Source organism: Phyllostomus hastatus, unplaced genomic scaffold (assembly GCF_019186645.2).
Source record: "Phyllostomus hastatus isolate PE091 unplaced genomic scaffold, TTU_PhHast_1.1 phas_scaffold_21, whole genome shotgun sequence".
Classification (NCBI taxonomy): domain Eukaryota; kingdom Metazoa; phylum Chordata; class Mammalia; order Chiroptera; family Phyllostomidae; genus Phyllostomus; species Phyllostomus hastatus.
The window spans coordinates 28655300-28671715 of record NW_025334017.1 but is presented as its reverse complement, the minus strand read 5'-3'; the positions used below and the strand labels follow the sequence as shown (position 1 = coordinate 28671715).

At 41.3% G+C, this 16416-nt stretch overlaps 1 protein-coding gene across 1 annotated transcript; it reads left to right on the top strand.

The window, feature by feature from the left end:
- The first annotated feature begins 6040 nt into the window (after positions 1-6040).
- On the top strand, positions 6041-14598 carry TMEM74 (transmembrane protein 74). The gene is made up of 2 exons (XM_045860712.1): positions 6041-6176; positions 8220-14598. The coding sequence occupies exon 2, from the start codon at positions 8588-8590 to the stop codon at positions 9497-9499; it is 912 nt and encodes a 303-aa protein (XP_045716668.1). The 5' UTR covers positions 6041-6176; positions 8220-8587; the 3' UTR covers positions 9500-14598.
- The last annotated feature ends 1818 nt before the right edge of the window (positions 14599-16416 follow it).

Here is a 16416-nt window from a genome sequence, read left to right as displayed (position 1 = left end):
GATATGATTAGAGTTAATTGATTTGTGACTTTGAGCAGAGGGTAGAGAACATTTCCTCCAAACCACAAAGGTACTGCACAACAGGGAAAAATGGTAATCTAGAGGGAAATCCAGGTATTGTTGCAGAAAAGAATGGTGGGAAATTGATATTGGTAGAGCAATGAAGGAATATGTGATTGATCTAGACAGCATCAGTTCTCCACCCATTCCCACTTTAAGTTTAGACTCATCAATTTATGATGATGGATACTTGATGGCAAATATAGTCCTAATTGTTCCCTGGGCAGGTGGCTTAGTTGGTTAGAGTGTCATCCAAATATGCTGTGGCTGTGGATTCATTCCTCTGTCAGGGCACACACAAGAATCAACCAATGAATGCATAAATAAGTAAAATAAACCAAAGTTTCTCTCTCTCTCTCTCTGCACCCCCTTTCTCTCTCTTTTTCTCAAATCAATTAAAAAAATGTATGGTCTTAATTGCTCTACATTCCTAGTAATGTGATTTTGCAGGTCTTCACATCAAGCGGCAGAGTCAATTCTCCTGTCCCTTGAACCTCAGCTAGGTTAGTGATTTAGTTTAATAAAATAATGCCTTAGAAATAACCGTGGGCTGGCTTTGAGCTTTGTATGCTTCCCTGCACTCTCTTGGAACCCTGCTGCCCCTGTGAACTAGCCTGGCCTAGTCATCTGGAAGATGGGAGACCACCACGTAACAGAGACAAGCCACCCCAGCTGAGGCCATCCCATACCAATCAATGGCACAGCATGTAACCTCAGAGGCGTGACTGAACCCCATCATGACCACAGGGGCCTGGTGAGGAGGTAAAAGCAAGGGTTATATAGGACCACGACTGCTGAATCATGATCTGAAACCCAATAAACTCTTAAAACTAAAAGGTTTTTATTAATTTGTAGTAAGCTTATTTTGCAGCAAAACCAACTCAGAACTTATGAAAGCCTTCTAACACTTTTGTTATCCAAACTAGTGTAAATACCCACATCCATACGCTTTGTTAAAAAAAGATATTAATGTGTGTGACCACAGGGTGCTTCCTCAGATCCCACTGGTGATTTTACAAAATATATTATTTATGCAAAGTTTTGGCTTTCTAAATTGCAAAAATACAAAACTCAAATCAAACCAAAACAGACCAAAATGCAAACAAACCAAAAAACCCACCTGAATCTATCCTGAAATATATATCTATATATCTATAATAAAGGTGGAGAACCTGAAAGTCCATTTTGCACAGAAGAAATTTTAGCCATCTTCTATCTTTTTGCTTCTTCCCATCCATGATATTTTGATTCATAATGAGAAATATATATTTTGTACAAATCACCTAGTCTGCCATTACTGTACACAAATGTTTCCTATAGTTCTGTTCTTTTTGACCGATGTAGATTTAAATTTTTTTAATTAAATTTAAAATATTTGGAACTTTTGAATAAAATTGGGATATCTGACTCTCACTGATGTCTGAATTTACTCAAGACAAAAATCAGGTGACACACTTAGGAGACACTTTAGGGAAAACACTTTTTCTCGGTTTGGCCCCAGTCTTTCCTCACCCCTATTGTCTGCATCCAGCCACTTTATTTATATATATAGCATGTCTACCTGGCAATGTGATTTTTGTTCCAAAAATTTTGATAGTAAATGAGGTCTTCATGACTCTAAATTTCAGTTATTTTTACTTTCTTCCATCGTTCAGAAGAGCCAGTTTGGGGCACAAAGTAAGTCATGTTCCTTGTACCCATTCCCATTATATGACAGGACCTCTAACCAGCCAATTCTAAGAATGATTTTCTCACCTCCCTACAACCTAGCCTCTCCAAACTTTAGATTTAGAGGTAGAACTCTAAATCTACCAATGATATTTATTTGGCAATCAATCTTTATTATGCTGAAGAGAGAAAACTGGAAAGCATCCTCAATCATCATTATAAGAGACTGATTAGTAAACCTCCCTACACTACCCCTGATTCACATGATAAATGTATTTCTCAGAATCTATTTTTCCATTGATTAACTTAATGTAATCATGATTGTCCCTCCCACCTCTCACAGAATATAACAGGAAAAAATGAGACATATTAAAAATTATGTAAGATCAAAATTATTATGTAGACTTCAATACTATCATTTTACTAGTGTCAATCATTTTGTAAGCATAGAATGAGGAGCCACTGTTGCCTGTGGGTTTTACCATTTCATGCCCATGATTTAAAGTTACAGAAAGAATATATTGGTTCTCAAGCAGCTTAAATTTTATCTTGGAAGAGAGACCAGATAGCAGCAGCAGTATAAAATACACACGGAATACTTTCATAGATGTAAAATGAGAGCGTAAAAGAAATACGTTCTGCCACTAGAATGTCAGTTAGAAAAGTAATGTGATTTGGGGGATATTAAACAAGAAGGGCTCTTGGAAAGGTCTTTGGGTCAGGTTTTGAGGGAAGTTTTAGACATGGACTTATAGGAGAAAGAGATGAAGTTATTTCAGCAAGTGTTTTTTTTTTTTCCAGAGCTTTCTTTTCAGGAGCTCAATCAGCACACATGTGTTCTTTTTCTGCAAGATCCTGAAGGATATTTTGCAGTATCTTGTCACAGAATTGATATTTTTAAAGCTAAAGAATATGTAGACAGTGAAGTATACTATGCACACTGGGTATCCGACCTTTTGGCATTCTGGGCCACACTGGAAGAAGAAGAGAGTCTTGGTCCACACAGTAAATACACAAACAGTAACAAAAACTGATGAGCAAAATAAAATTTAAGAAATTTATGATTTTGTGTTGGGAGGCATTCATAGCCATCCTGGGCCACATGCAGCCCATGGGCTGCGGGTTGGACACCCCTGGCAGAAATAGGAAGTAAGGGAGAATAACTCGGATAAATAACCATCTCTAGTCCCAGTTCAGTCTTGTCATTTCCTTCACTCTATTCAATAGAAACGCTGCACTTCCTGCAGGAGGTAATAAGACATTTAATACATAAAAACTGGCCTTAAGGAGCTTACAGTTGCTATTAGACGTTTAGGCTCCTAAGCGAGAAATTAAACAATATGCAGTAGTTACCTAGATGTACAAGTCAAATCACAAGGTGGTAGCTGATAAATATTTTTAAAAATTGGTGCTGATAAGTCCTAGCAAAGTTCATCAGAGGCAGACTCTTTGGGAGCTGGCTTGGAGGACAAGGGCTTCATGACAGATGTAACAGCAGGCAAACTACAAATGTCCTCTAATCCAAGATGAATCTCTTCTACCACATCACTAATAAATGGCTCTTCTTTTTTATCCTCTCCAGTAATACAGAATTCACTTTCATGAGACATCCTATTCCAAGTTCTTGAAAGAGAACTTGGGACTTCTTCCTTATGCTCAGCCCCAAATTAGTCTCCTTATTAGATGTGAGATTGCTGTCCAGAACGTGAACTATAAGAACTTGGAATATAATGAGTATAAGAACTTCTTCCTTAAACTCTTGCCCAAATTAGCTTACCTGTGTTGGGCTTCCTCAGGGGTTCCAGTGCATCACAGATCTGCTGGCTTATTTGTTCCCTTGGCCCTCCAAGCTGTCCTTTCAGGCCTGTGAGCATGAGGTCCTCCTGTGTGTATCCCAGGGCAATAAATATTGTCACCTCTCGAGTATGCTCTGCTGCAGAAAGGGCGATGAAACATCACTAGTGTAGCGCGGCAGTGAAGAGATCCAGGTTCTGGAATCAGACAGGCCCGAGTTAGAACCTTGGCTCTGCCAGCTGCCAGTTCTCATACTTCAGAAAGCAGATGGCAGCATTTTAATCCTCAATTTTTACACTGTAAAATGGGTACCATAGTACTGGATCCCTATAGAGCTGGTATAAGAATTAAAGATAACAATGAAAACTAATAAAATACTATTTTTTGTCATTGGCTCTGCTTTTATCCTTTGTAATCATGATAGAAAATCTCTCTTCTATTTTACAAACTTCAAATCATTTAAAGCTAATTTTTGTTTTTTCTAAGTCTCCTCTTCTAACTAAATATCCCAAGTTCCTTCAGCATCTCCTTGTCCAATGTAATTTCAAGTTTCTTCTACTTACCAGTTCTCTTTTAGGCACCCTATGGTGTCTTTGTGCTCCCTTTTAAATGTACGCATATAGTGCTAAGAACAGACGACATCTCTGTAACTGTGACTTAGGGAGATAGTCCTTGAATGGTGGACAGAACAGGGAGATGGTGGAAGGACATTCTCACTGGAGAACAGTGTAATGAGCAAAGGAGAAGACACCACAATACACATCATGTTTAACAATAAATGAGCCTAACTTGCTAAAAGAGAGACACAGGGGAATCAGATTTTAAAGAAGCTGGATTGTGAAGTCCCTGGAACTATGAGACTGTGAAATCTATTAATATAAAGGAAAACTAACAAAATCATCATTATAGGAGATTGATTTATCACTTGAAAGGAAGCAACCACAGAATTTATGTGAGTCATTCACAAAGAGCACAGTGTTATAAATATTATAATTCCTCTCTTGCTCCCCTTAGAGTGAAGCAATCAATAGCCCTAGAATCTCACTAAAGGAGATGCTGAAAACTAGGAGGTAATCCACAAACCACACATTTCCTTTGATGCAGCAGTCCACTCTGGTTAGAAAGAGGCTGATGACCCCAAGGAGTTCCTTCGTCCTATCCTGGGAGTCACACTCAGCAGCTCCAACCTCCAGATTTCCTTTATGTCTAACCCTTTCTCTTCTTCCTTCTGGTATTCCTTCTGTTGGTTCAGTTTGTGGTTCATGCCCCAGCTCTGCTGAGTACTAGCTGTATGACTTTCCACAAATTACTCAGGTTCCCTGTAACTGAGCTTTCTCTTCTACAAAACTGAGGATTTTTACAGGACTTTAAAAATTAATTGAATTACCACTTAGTGAATTAAAGTCCAGGTGCACCCACCCTAACCCACCATGGAAAAGTAGAGCATTCTTACGAAACCTTTCATAAACTGAAATGACATAAAGTGAAGAAGCAATTACCATTAATTTACACCGGAAAATTTTTTGAGTATTCCCAGACTTCCAAAGTAACCTACCAAATAAAACCTTAAACCTAAAATAACACTAACATAGTCAAAGGAATGTTATGATAAATAGAGCATCTACATAAAGTAGAAATAATATTTGCACAGTGTTGTTTCACTTACCGGTGCGTAATGCCTTTGAGGCAGCTTGCTGCAAACAAATGGCGACCACTATTCTGCCTTTTCGCCCTTTTTCATAAAAATCAAGATCCTTTCAGGTTTCTTTCAGCTAGTGAAAACAGACACTAGGGGTAGGTAGGTCTTTCGTAAAATCAAAGCGTCATTAAGCGGACTTTCGAAAAGCCGGGGTACCTGTTTCTAAAGTGATTAGGCGAGTCTGGCATAAGTGCTACTTACGTTCATTGTGTTTTGCACCATTATTGTTCGTAATTCAACAACACCGGGCGCTCTGCACAGGGGATGCGTAGTGAACAGAACGAGCTTTTATCCTCCATAGCCACATTTCTCCTGATTCTGTGGGCAAGGTAATGACTTTAGAAACAGTTTCCTGGATACAATTTGTTAGCTGCTATTTATTGTCTTTATAACCTTGGATGAGACACTTAATTCCTCTAATTCTCTTTTCTCATCTGTAAAATGAGGATTAATGAAACCTACTTCGAAGATTTGTTCAGACTATTAAACCAAGACAAAATATGCATATTGCCTGGCAAACAGGGGGAACTAAAATATAGACGCCTCCCCCATAATGCTGTGGCTACACCTGAGGCTGCGGGACCCCACCTGGAGCTCAGGAGCCAGCGCTTTTTTCTCAAGTGCGAGGCAGGAGTGTGGAAGTACAGGGAAAGGCAGAAACGAGGATGTGGGAGAGGGAACAGAGCAGAGGGAGGCATGGAGGCAGACAGACAGGCAGAGAGCCCCCACCCCCACCCTCGCCCGGGACTACATCTCCCGGGATGCTCAGCAAAGGGAGCGCCCGCCCCGCCCCACCCCGCCCCGCCCCGCCTGGCACCGCGGGCACTGCCCACCGCGCGGAGCTCTGTAGCGTGCGGTGGCAAAAGTGCCAGGGCGGCGATCGCGGACTTTCCCGAGGAGCCCTGCGGGGATAAGCGCGAGGTCCTCCAGCCACACTGGGTGGCGAAGACAGGAGGTGAGTGGTTGAGAGTCAGAGTGGAAGACTTGCAGGGGCGAGGGAAAGACCCCGGGAGCCCGGCGGAGCAGGGGAGCGCGTCCCCACTCTCTGCCCAAGGTGCCTGTCCAGCCTCAGGGTACTTCTGAGCGAACGCAGCCGGACTCCGGGTGGCTCCCGAGGGCGCAGGAGTTCACCCGGAATGGATTGATTGACGCCGCAAGGGAACCGCTGCCCAGGGCTTGCGGCGCGGCGTCCCCGCGCGGCGCTCGCAGGACGGATCCCGCGGTCGCCCTCTCCAGCCCAGCCTCGCCCGGGTCAGTTAGTTCCAGTGCAGATATCCCTGCTCTTAATGGATAGCAGTCGGCCGAGGAAAAGTGCTTTCCCCTCGCTTTGATGTGCAATTCTATCACCTGCGCTCTTAAACCCGAAGGAAGAGAGGGAGGGGTCGGAAGGCTAGACTTCAGCTGGCCCCCTGGGATTGTCTCTTCTCCATCCAGGGTGGTAGCCTCGGATCACAGAGACGCAGAGGAAATCCACCAGGCAGCCAGCGTATTGCCGACGGAATGAGCGGAGTCTCTCTTTGAAGGAAAGAAGGAAATTCCCTGGTCGTAGGACCAGGGAATTAAGTGGCGATTTTTCTCCCTCTTTATTAAAAATTGGAAGTCCCCTAAGGGGACTTTGCCGATTTTATGGTTTTATCTAAAGTAGTCCAGTGTGATGAGTTAATTGTGCGAAAGGTTAATCAGAGTGCCCGAGGTCTAAGGGACCTGTGAGATTTCTCATTTCAGTAATCAAACCGTTACCATCGCTTCGTTCATTGAGGGATCCTGCAGCCGAGATCTGTCCACTTGCTTAAGGGAAAGCTCTGGTTCAGTTATGGTTTTCTTGCAATTGGTGTATAGTTTGTTGGTTTTCTGTTTTAGCTGCAGAGAAACTCCAATAGTAGGAGAAAAGTGGGTTAATAAAAAAAACTGATATATAGCAGGAAACGTGGATTCCTTCTCCAATATTTTAAGTGAGTTGCCATGTTGACCTTAGGTGAGCCTTACCTGTGCTTCTGTGTGTGTTAACTGGCTCTTGGAGCTGTGGGATGTGAATCATAGTAAACCCCAAAGCCATGGGTTTACGGGAGTTAACTACCCTGGGCTTGGAATCAAAATTAAAAGTGCCTTTGTTTGAAACCTCTTTCCTTGGAGATAGTGGAAAATGAATTTTTATCCTCAGAAGGACGTCAGAGGCAGAGAAAGACAGGAAGATGGTTTTCTGCTCAACTTAATAGTTGTGTCCCAGGAAGGTCCCTTGCTGCTGCTGGGGTGAGGGAATGTCATGGATACAAACTCCAGAGGTAACGTCGGAGACAGCTTCTTGCCTATTTGCCTCAACAAAACCCTGGCTCTGTTGGTTACTTTGTCTTCTGTTGTCAGTTTACTTCTAGATTGGGTTTGTCAAGTTTCTGGATGGCCAACGTCCTGTGCACCTGTGTTAGCAGAGTGTGCAGAAGGAGAGGAGCTCAGACCCATGCAGACTCAATGAGCAGGACTAGCTGACCTGCCCTGGAGCAGGCAGCTCTGGGTGTGCATAGCAGTGGGTTGGCCCATAGTATTGGCAGGGATCATGCAATGAAGGATGTTGTCTACATACTTCCAGGTCCAGAACATGCTGCCTTCCTGTAGTAGCAAGGGGATGGGCTAAGAATGGAAGCACAATGAATGAGCTTAGGGTCTTACAAATACAGGGCTGGGTGATTAGGGTCATGGGATGTTTGCAGTGTAAGGTTAGGACGGGTGGCTGATTAAGCCTGCCCTCCCTTACCTACTTCCGAGCTATGCAGTCAGAATGCTAAGCCCCAGCTCCGGGAGAACCCAAATAATAGTAACATATACATTCACCCATGGTGATGCTCTAAAACTAATCTGTATTAGAATCTGTTCTGAACTAAAGGGAGTGTAAACACTTATCATTTAATTGAATCATTGAGAAGTCTGTGCTTCCCCAAGTTCTCCAGAAAATCAGCAGTTCTGCTAAAAAAGGTCCCTGTCTTTCTCATTTGTCTCTATACAGGAAACCTGCTTTTTCATTGAGAGATCCTGTCACAGAAATGTGTGAGTCCTTGGATAAATTTGGCTTGGTGACGGCAATGCCTTCTTCAGAGACACTGCTACTTCCTCCACGCACCTTTTCTACCCTGACTTAAGTTTCCTAGTGTTAATCCCCGTGATAAGTCAGAGGATTTGCCCTTTTCACACTCTCTTGACACTAGGTATCCTGTCCTTTTTCTTACTCCTTTAGGAGGATCTAGGGTTGCAGTGTCAACCCTGTGGCTGCCAAGGAGATGGGGTCATCTCCAGCAGCCCTCCTGGCGATTGGGTTCTGTTTGATGTAATTGGCAGGATTTCCGGAAGCTGCTGGGGGATGTCTGAGTATCTCTGATGGAGCTCCACCATCTTGCTAGGAAGAACAGCCAGGCAGCCTTGTGCAATGCTGTGGGCTGGAGTTCAGGAGGGTCTCCCGTCGACCAGGCAGACTCGGCAGCCTCCAAAGCTGCTCTCTGCTGCCAGAGACGCTGTGCATCGACACCAAGAGCAGCCGAGATGGAAAGCTCTAAACTTTGCCCTTCTCCATCATCCACCTCCTCTCTGCAAGACAGTGTTATTAAGCCAGACTCCTTCCCACCTGGACCTCTCACCTCAGGGAACACCCAAGTAGCAGAACGGAAAGTCTGCAATTGCTGCAGTCAGGAACTGGAAACTTCTTTCACTTACGTGGATGAGAATGTTAACTTAGAGCAGAGGAACCAGAGCTCCCCTTCTGCAAAAGGGAGTAATCACCCGGGAGACCTTGACTGGGGAGATTCCAATGAGTGGTCCCATGAGGCTGCCATTTCCTTGATATCTGATGATGAAGATGATACAAGTTCAGAAGCCACATCTTCAGGGAAGTCAGTAGACTATGGCTTCATCAGTGCCATCTTGTTCTTGGTCACGGGCATCTTGCTGGTGATCATCTCTTATATTGTCCCACGGGAAGTGACTGTGGATCCCAACACCGTGGCGGCCCGGGAGATGGAACGCCTGGAGAAGGAGAGCGCCAGGCTGGGGGCACACCTGGACCGGTGTGTGATTGCCGGACTCTGCCTGCTTACCCTCGGGGGTGTCGTTCTGTCCTGTCTGCTCATGATGTCTATGTGGAAAGGGGAGCTGTATAGTCGCAACAGGTTTGCGTCTTCCAAAGAGTCTGCAAAACTCTATGGTTCTTTCAGCTTCAGGATGAAAACCAGCACTAATGAAAACACCCTGGAGCTGTCCTTGGTAGAGGAAGATGCTCTGGCTGTTCAGAGTTAACTCTGGTTGTGAACTTCTGGAGTCTGCCTTGGCATTTTATATGAGAAAACAAACAAACAAAAAACAAGCCACATTTCTTAAAATTGACAGCGCAGTTCGTTTGCCTGGCAAGAAAAGTTTATGCCCCAAACCAACAGCCTGTGAGTGTTTTGTTCTCCGTGTGTTTTTTCTTTAGAAGAAAGCCATGTAAGCTGCATTAAGAAACCACAACCAGCTACCCCTGACCTTCTGAGGAGCTGAGACAGATTCATCTGAAATGCCATCAGTTTCTACTTCAGTAGCCAAATATTCCTAGCAGCCCAATGTACAAATGATTTTTTTGACAAGATATAGGGCATTGTTCTTTGGACACTAGGAGTTCCCACACATAGATCAATTATAGTCTCCTATTTTGTGAAAAATAACTTAAGCACTAATCACATAATAAGGCTTATATTTAATTCTCAAAGGTTCTTATCCATTTTGTTACTAATTTTTTTCTTTCTATAATTTGGCTACTTGCTAAAATACAGGGTTTTGAATTTAAATGTTTTAAAACTTGAGGATACTGGTTATTAGAAAACCTATAATATTGCTTGTTATATTTAAAATTATTCCTGTACTCACAAGTGGTAATTGAGTCATTAGAATACTGGCACTTTCTAGTAAAAGAAAGTTATGTAAATCATTGTAGGACCAATCTGAATTTAACCCATAATGGTAGTGCCAGGTATTAGCCAGTGTCACATGCCCATTTTCTAGAGGAAGTCAAGTTAGTTGGGGATATAAATTTCATTGTCTGTTCCTGGTTTAGCTATGATACTGGTTACTCATGCTCTTGAAGTCTGTCCTGATTCTCACATGAGAGAGGCAAAGCGTGAAACATTTTTAATATACTTCCAGACAAGCAAACATCTAGGCAGGTCTGAGTCATGACTGGCTCAGGAATACTCCCACGTGACTTTTTGTTGTTGTTTGGAGAAAACTTCCGATACAATTGCAGCTAGACTTGCGGACTGCTACTAGAAGCCTGCACCACTTGCTCTATGCCATGCAGCAGGACATTGTCCAGAGATAGCAGCAGTCCTTAAGCCCAGAGCCAAAGAATTAAAGGGGAGGATGGGAGATATTAAATACACTGATTCCATGGGAACTGCACCCCTTGTCACAGTGCTCCAGGCCTCCTTATTCCCAAGCCTTCAGTAACTGAGCTCTGGCCTCAGGAAGCTCTATGAGAGACACGATGCGCAATGTGGCCACAGCTTGCAAAACATCCAGTGTCTGCACTAACACACCATCTCCCTATGGTAATGGTTCAGGAAGGGGTTAGGAAATGCAGCCTCAGAAACATCTTGCATTTTGCAGTTATTCCTAGAGGTGTTTCCAACTTCGTGCTGGAGGCTCTGTTGTAACTTCCATTACTGAGTTACCGTGATCAGCGTAGTCATTATCAAAGAGGACTGGAGCCAGGAATTGGGGTGGGAGGGCAGGCATGGGGCTTTGTAGATTGTAATGCCTAATTCTAATGTTTGAAGTTTTTGTTGTTATCGAGGATGGTGGAATACGTGGGTGACTATGGCTGGCAGAGTGTGTGAGTCAGGATATCTATGTGAATGAGCTCTTGTGGGTGTCCGAGATAGATGTGATGAGTATGCAGTGCGTTACTAAGGGTTAAGGGGAAACACAAAAGGGAAGATCAGAGACTAGTAAAAAAAGAGAGGATGGCTATGGGAAAGAGCTATTAGGTAAAAATGAGAAATATATGGCCATCAGAGGAAGCTAGACAGCTATAGAACAGGCTGTTATTGATTCAGAAAGAATTGGGACAATGTACAGACGATTTCTGTTTTCTATTGCTGCTGCTTTGTGCTTTTTGAACAAACTCTTTGTTGCACTGTGAATCTCATTTTGTGGTTTGTGTTGAGGCCAGCTTACCAGCGGCGTAAATTTCATGTTCTGAAGGTTTATCAGCTGTCAAGTTCTAGCGTGCTGGAGGGCCCTCTTTGGCTGATGCTGAGGCAATTAGGGTGTGATCTACGGCTTGGCTGGGTGGGTAGGTCGGAGCTGTTTTTTGTTTTTTTTCTTTTAACACATTTTAAGAACGCATGTTTATTCATAGAAGCTAAGTGGTATCAGTGGACTTTTGTTTTTATTTATTGATGAACAAGATTAATTTTGCCAAATCACAAACTAAACTGAATTAATTGTGTGGGCTTGATTTTCAGCTTATTTTCAGACAAATTTAAGAATCAAGTGTTGGGAAGTTTTTGCAGTTCTGTAAAGCTGATGATAAAGGAGAAAAACTAAAGCTTTTTAGCTCTTCATTTGGAAGCATTTAATAGATTTTGCAGTGCTACCAAATGATGTACAGTTCTGATGTGATTTAAAGGAGGTGTGTGTGTGTGTGTGTGTGTGTGTGTAACAAGGGAAAACTGAAGAGATTAGGACAAGAAAATATTCAGAGGGAAAAAGATTTAACATGTCAGAATACATCTCTTAGAATTTTAAAATGGAAATGTAGTAAGTGCTTATTTCAACCTTTAAGGTTCTAATCATAGGAGGGCAGACCATCGGATCAAAAGGAACCCATTCAGAAAATCCTCTGGATGGCTCTTTCCATGCTGCATTTAGGCTGTCCTGTCAGTGCCTGAATTCAAGCTGAAGATCACTTGAATTTAAAGAGATGGCAACACAGGCAACTAAAAGACCTCATCCTTAGACCTGTTGTTTCCAATTTGATGAGGAGGGTTTTGAGGGCCTTTAAATATGTATTTAGAAGTAATTTAGCAAGGTCACATGATAGATGGTACAGACATTGAACAGACCATAGCTATGGTGCTGATCTTGAATCCTTCATGGAGATTTATGACCTTATGTCTGTCTCTTCAACATGGTGCTGGTTGTTATCTATAAGAGTTTTTACTGCAAGACCTGGTAAAACAAAACTCTTTTCTCAAAGGCTCGTCATTTAGATCTTTGACTTATGTATCAGGTTTTAGAAAATTAACTCGTGGTCACCTTCCTCATCTTAAGAGAAGTCAGCTCATTGTTCCACAGTGCAGCCCAAAGGAGTGAGTATCAGAAAGAAAGCCATCTTTCTCCATCTCTGCGTGCTGCTGATGGACAGTTTAATGTTCTTAATGACTTCAACAAACTGTCCCTTTTTAGGGCCCCTAAAACTGTGGCAGAGCGGAAGTGTTTTCTGTGCGACGTTCTGTGTCCTTTCCAGCCACTTGGAGGTCCTGAAGCAGACCGTGCCATACAATGCACTGGCCCCTCAGGAGGGGAATGTCTTTTCTCCAGACTTGCCATTTCACGGCCAACTTACAGGTTAGAGGAGCCCAGGACAGCATGGACCCATGAAGTTCTTGGTCACTGTGGGTGCTTTCACCCACGGCTGCTGTGCCCTCTGACTCTACCACCTAGATACTGCCTTGATAGCAGTTTCACCTGCTTTACTCTCTGCTCAAAATAATGCGAGTCCATCCCTCTCATACTTACTTGTTTTAGGGACCGAGTTGGACCAGCGCTGGGACAAGTCCTTCAAGGTGCAAATTTAGATAAAGAGACTGCCCTTCCAAATTTATTTGTGCCTTACTTTTGCCTCCGGGCTTTAAGAATAAATGAATGAGTGAGCGTTAATGCCAGTTGAATATTGGGAATTAAGAGTCTGAACTGAAGTGACTCTACATTTTGTTACTTTTCTGTGACAAGTAAAGGTGTTAGGCAGGAGCACTTGAACATGTCAGCCTGCATCTTTCACATGTGACAGGCCCATGCAAAACCTTACCTGGGTTAGTCATCTAAAGTTAAAGAAAAAATGTTTTCTGTAGCCGAAAGGAGAAGGTTTTTCAATCTGAAGGTCAGATTCCATTGTAGCAATTACTGCTACCACAACAATGTGGTCTGACAAAAGAGATTCACAACCCTCACCAGTAGTTCACCTCTTCGGCGAGATTTAATACTACCAACTATGTTCCACTCTGACAAAGGAATAAGACAGATCCTTACAGTTCTCTGTAATGGGGTTTAACCTTTCCAAGAAATGGACATAAAGAATGACTATAATGAGAAGAATTATAATGAAGTCTCACTGGCTTTTCCCAGTATAAATGAATTCGTAAGAACTAACACATTGTCCTTCAGCTGATTTTCAGCTATATCATTTTATGGTTCACAGAACTTTATAATATTCTCTCCTTCCAACATTTATGAGCATAAGCTTTGGGAAATAATTTGCCTGACTCTTGCACTGGCACTGTAAAAAGATGTTATTTTAAATACATAAAATTGATTTCAAAAATCCGTGGCTCATAGTTAAGTGTTCCTGTGGTTTATGTTTGTTAGTGTGCAAGCCCACCCAAGTGTCATATATAGACACTTGAGTCTATATATGTCCTAGGAAAATATTTTATCACTACAGAACTGTAATATCCAAAGCTATCGTTAGAATGATTTTCTTACAGGAAACTTGGCATGCCTTAATGTTGGCTTTAAGGACAAGAGAAATCTTTCATGGGTCATGAATGAAGAATTTGGAATCAATCTCAGAATGAGATGCCATAATTATATAGATCTGTCTTGGTTCTTCAGCATCCCACAAATGTGTGACTGATTTTTTTTTTAACCTCTCAAGTTCAAGGTCAGAGAGTCTGGCATATTTAGAAATTGCTTTACCGTGAACTATTTATTTTATTTCAGGGAAATACGGGAAGAAGACGGTATTTTCCTTTGGTCCAAGTTTTAGTCAGTCTCCCGTGTTTCGGGAACAGCCAGCCTCACCCTCCCACGGCCACTGTCACGCTTCCCCGTCGGCCTCCAAGCACTTGTTGCACAAGAGAGCAACGATAGCCTGTTGTTATACAGTAGACTGAGAGTTTTTATTTTGTGGTTTTTGTTGTGCTTTTAGTTTTACTTTTCTTGTCAAAGCAGAAAAAACAATTCCATGTTGATTATGTGTTATTTGCTATTGTGAAAGGGCAGTTATAAAGGTTATGGGCATTTTTCTTAGGGCATTTGATGCCTTACATCTTAATAGCAAGTGTGTTAAGTCATTTTGAAGTGAAACCATTAAGATGTTTTATTGTGTTAACTTTTATTTAAATTTGAATTTGTGATGCTCATTTGGTCCTTTTAAAGTATATTGAAATTACGTTTCAAAAAAATAAAAGTAATATTTATCCCTGATTCAAGTGTAAGATTTTTCTTGTTGCCTATCATTGAACAGTGTAAATTATGCCCTGTTTTCCACTTTATATGAAATAGTCAAAGCTATTTGGGTTTCTGTAAATTACTTAGTATTGAACTTAGACTAAGATTTGCATGATGTGGAAAAATACATAAATATTTTAAACAACACAACTAGAAGTCTAGAAAGCTTTTCAGTGAGAAACAAATACCAAATTAGCTATGCCCCGATCTTAAGTTTCTTTTAATCTAATATTGATCTCAATTTTCATTTGCGAGATGCATCATAATCTATATTATTAAGGAAAATGGTATCCTTATTATGTGTAAGTACCATTAAGTTTGAAAATTCTAAAGGGACAATTTGAAGTGAGCCCCAAATATTGCTCCATTTATTTAAAACAAAAATTGGATCAACATTATCTACTATAGAGAAACAAGATCTGGTTTTTTAAATATATATTTTTCTTCACTTTTTTAAACTACCTCTGATCAGAATGAGCTACATTTGTCAGTCTTTTGCTACAAATCCTTAAAAGTCATTCATGTTTCTCTCCCTCTCTTTATCCCTCTGTTACCCTCTCAGAAATAAAATAAAATCTTTTTAAGAAAAGCACATAAATAGGGAAATGATTGCAATTTTCCTTAAGATAACCTATATGATTTTGTTGTATTCTTTTATCATAAAAATTAGATTAAAATAAGCCAATACCAGTGCTTTTAGAAGGAAGTACTTTCTTAAGCCCTTACTCTGTATTAACCAATTTATACCTTACTCATTTAGTTCTCACAGCCTTCCAGCAAGACCAGTATTATTATCTGCATTTTAAAGATGAAAAACCAAAGCTCAGGAATATTAGATGACTAGCCAGAGTTACACAACTAATAACAGTGGAGAAAAGGTTAAAACCTAGGACTGCTTCACCAAAAACATACTTATTCTAGGTTAGAAAGAGTATTACCCTTCTTGCAAAAAATAAAAATCAATTTATACTATTTTGTATTTATCATTTCATAAAATAAAATAATAGTCAAGAGATTTGAGAAGCAAAGTCAATAAAGAAATCAAACCAATATTTTGCTTTTGGGTAATATAGCCATTTTTCAAAATATAAAACCAAATTAAATCTATCAAAACTCACAGCCATCCTACGCACTGCCCCCACTTAGGTTCAGATAAGCTTCTGCTGACAATTTTCCTTGAAGCAGAAAAGAAAATGTAGTTATTCTTCCTACGTGCACAATAGTTCTCATAGGATTTATGTAAGGAACCCAGAGATGAAAAAAAAGTCTCATTTGAGTGCTTACTATGTGCCAGACATTCTGCTTCCATGTACAGTGTCTTGCTTCATCTTCACAGCACTAGGTGTAGTAAGGACTTCAGAACCTGGAGAAAATGACTTGAAATTTCAATGCCTGTTCCTCTGCTCTTGTCAACTCTTCTGAGCCATGGTTCCTCCATCTGTGAAACAGGGATAATACTGTTTCCTTTGCTGATGAAAATTAAGATAAATGAAACAGCAGATGAGAGAGAATCCTCTCTAGTATTCTAGCGTTAATTAGATCTCTCATTATCTTAAGTGGATTGCTTTGTTAACAACAGAACCTGGGTTTTGGGAAGTACTTTGGGAGCTAAAGTCATGACTAAGCACTACGGGCTGACAAATAACTCAATTGGGCCATCATCATCATCATCATCGTGGAAACCACTCATTTGGAGGTCTCTTATTCCCACCATCATAGGTATATCC

Bases quoted from the DNA above. Each gene is read 5' to 3' on its own strand.
- TMEM74 (XM_045860712.1), top strand. From the start codon at position 8,588: ATGGAGCTCCACCATCTTGCTAGGAAGAACAGCCAGGCAGCCTTGTGC.